Raw genomic sequence first — 2,888 nt, 5'->3', positions numbered from 1 at the left:
AGTGGGAGCCAGACTGGGCCCGTCCTGCACTCCCCACCCCCCAGCATCCTGGCCCCCGCCGCTCTACCCCAGACTCAGCACAACTATGACTGTGGGGTGCCCCCCGCCCCGAGCCAACGGGACCCCCCCAGTCCTGACCCTGGCCACAGGAGAGCCTGCCCCATCGCCGGGGCTGGGGGCTGCTGGTTTCCTTTCTGCTGCCCAAGTGGCCAGGCTCGTGCCTCCAGGCATAAGGGTGCAAGCTGACCCTTACCTGGTCCCATGAGGCCAGGACCAAGTGAGTCAAGGAAAAGCCTGCACACCTCACCTGCACTGACCAGGGGCGTGGGGCACGGAGCTGCTTTGCCAGCCCAGCCTCTCTGCCCTGTCTCCAGGCCCTCCCCAGGAGCTCACAGCCCTTCCCCTGAAGCACGTGGGGGCACGCAACTAGCACGGCTGTGCCGAGTGCTGGCTGCTGCAGCCCTGCTCATTGGCATGGCCCCTGGGCCACCAGTGGGGCAGGGAACACGAGAACACGTGCAACTCGTGACACAAGCGGGGTGCCAGAGAGAGGTTTCCGCCTCTCCCCAAGTCTGCGGCAGGCTCCTTGGTGGAGCCCGGCTAAGCGCCCAGAGAAGCTGCCAGGAGAAGGGCACCCACCTCCAGTCCTTACCACCCGGAGCGGGGCGGCCTCCGCTCCTCTGCCCGGCGGCCCCGCGGCTCCGAGCTCCTCCGCACTGCAGCCCAGAGCCGGCCTGGCAGCATGACAGCTTGCTGAGCAAGCGAGAGCCACCGCTGCGGCACTCACCCCCGGGCTGCACAGCTCTGTCTCCAAGTCCGTGGCGCTCGTGGCCACCGGGATGCTTTGCTCTTTGCCTTCCTGGCTGTTCCTGCCCTCCCTCCCCTTCCAGCTGGGCCCTTCCTTTTGTTTCCCAAGCTGCAAGCCTGGAGGGGTTGCTCTGGCTCAGGTGGAAGCAGAGCTGGCCTGTGCATCCCATACCTCCTTCCATCACGATTTGCATCCCGAGCGCATCCCCCCACACTGCCGTGGCCCCGTCCTCTGCGAGCGCCCCCCGCACGGGTGCTGTCTCAGGCCCAGACAGCCCCACAGACCAGGAGGGGACCCCAGGAGCAGGCTCTGCCCGTGCTGTGCGCTCCCGTCTTCTCGCACAGCCGTGAGCCCCGGGCCCCGGCTCTGCCCAGCGGAGGGCAGCTGGCCAGGTTGCTAGGACCAGGGAGCCGTGTCGCATGGAGCAGTGACAGCCCTGAGCTTTCATGGGAAGCATCTGTGCCATGCTCCCGTGCATCCTAGCAGCACAACCACGTGCTGGGACCTTCCCTGCTGGCTCCCCTGGTCACAGCCCCGTGTGGTGACAGGCAGCCAGACCAGTGAACACTCTCCGTGCCTTTCAGCGTCCCCACTTTCCAGGCCGTGGACACGGTGGACGTGCGGGGTTTGCCCTTCCGAGAGGTGACGCTGAGCAACGGCAGCCTCCACGTGCAGGACACGAGCAGGTGAGCGGGAAGGCGAGCACCAGATCCCCTGGGACGGCTGTAGCACATGTCCTGGGGAGTGGCCGGAGGAGCTGGCTCCTTCGGACAGGACCCGGGAGGCACTGGTACTCTCAGTCAACGTGGCCTCCGGGGACAGCCTCAGGGCACTCCAGCCCCGCGGTGCTCGCCGGCGCCCAGGCCTGGTGCAGCCAGGCAGACAGCAGGGCGCAGGGGCCCAGCTCTTGGCAGGGAGCTCAGGGGACCTTGGGACAGCAACCCCCCCGGGGCTGCAGCGGCGGGGGGGCTTGCAGCTGTGGCAGGCGCTGCACAGGCCGTACCACGGCTGGCCCAGGTCAGAGCGTTGCAGCTGCCTGTCCTGCAGAGCACGTGCAACCTCACCAGGCCCCGGCTTGCCCAATGAGGCACTCGGGCGCTGGCATACGGGCAGTGCGCAGGCTGGCATCTGCCCTGGCAGCCCAGGGCAGGGGGCACTGTGAGCAGCGCGGCTTTGACAGGACCCTTTGCTTCGCCTTCCAGGCAGTGCCTCTCGGGCTCCCGTGTTTCGCTCACGTGCTCCGGTAAGTGTGACGGCGTCGCCGGCGCTGATAGCCCGAGAGCATTTGACCAGCCCTGCACAGGCCAAGACCTTGCCAGGGCCCAGCTCCGCGGGGAGTCCCCCTGCCTGCGCAGAGGGCAGCGCTGAGCACCATCTCTTCCCCGTTTGGCTGCAGGCTGCGGCGAAAGCCTCCGGACCCCGCGCATCCTTGGGGGGCAGCGGGCCACGATCGAGGCCTGGCCGTGGCAGGTCAGCTTGCAGTACCAGAGGGAGCACATGTGCGGCGGCAGCATCATTGGCCCACGCTGGGTCCTCACCGCGGCACATTGCTTCAAGTGAGTCCGACTGCGTGCACCCCTGGGGCCATGGCACTCGTGCAGGGAGCCTCTCCCGCCCTGCGCCCAACGCCGCATCTCACTGTGTCTGCGCAGGACCAACCCGCAGACGCAGAGCTGGCATGTGCAGGCCGGCTCCGAGCTGCTCTCCGACGCCAACGCCAACGCTGCCCTAGTGGAAAAGGTCTTCGTCCCGGACGGCACCTCTGTGGTCCCCCAGGGAGACGACATCGCCCTGGTCAAGCTGCAGACGCCCTTGCACCTGTCAGGTGGACAACGACTCCCGGAGCCCTGCCTGGCCACGAGTGCCCCCAGTCCAGAGCCACCCATGTCCTCGGGCTCCCCGCCACCTGGCCACGTGCCCGTCAGCACCGGGGTGGGTGGGAGGGAGGGAGCGCGGGGTGACTTCTGCCACGGCTCTGCCTGCACCTGAGTGAAAAGAGCCCCGTGCAAATGGGATTGGTGTCAGCCGTGAGCACGCCCAGGTGTGCAGGCACGTCGACATCCCACGTGCCCTGGCTGGC

At 67.9% G+C, this 2,888-nt stretch overlaps 1 protein-coding gene across 1 annotated transcript in view; it reads left to right on the top strand.

The window, feature by feature from the left end:
- Nucleotides 1-2,888, top strand: part of TMPRSS4 (transmembrane protease, serine 4) — a 23,480-nt gene that overhangs the window by 12,739 nt on the left and 7,853 nt on the right. The window contains 4 exon segments of the mRNA XM_019512202.1: nt 1,393-1,494; nt 2,011-2,051; nt 2,205-2,364; nt 2,461-2,633. Coding sequence (XP_019367747.1) covers nt 1,393-1,494; nt 2,011-2,051; nt 2,205-2,364; nt 2,461-2,633 — 476 coding nt within the window.

This window comes from Gavialis gangeticus, unplaced genomic scaffold, assembly GCF_001723915.1.
Source record: "Gavialis gangeticus isolate Ggan-Ray unplaced genomic scaffold, GavGan_comp1, whole genome shotgun sequence".
NCBI lineage: Eukaryota > Metazoa > Chordata > Crocodylia > Gavialidae > Gavialis > Gavialis gangeticus.
This window is presented reverse-complemented; position numbering and strand designations above follow the sequence as displayed.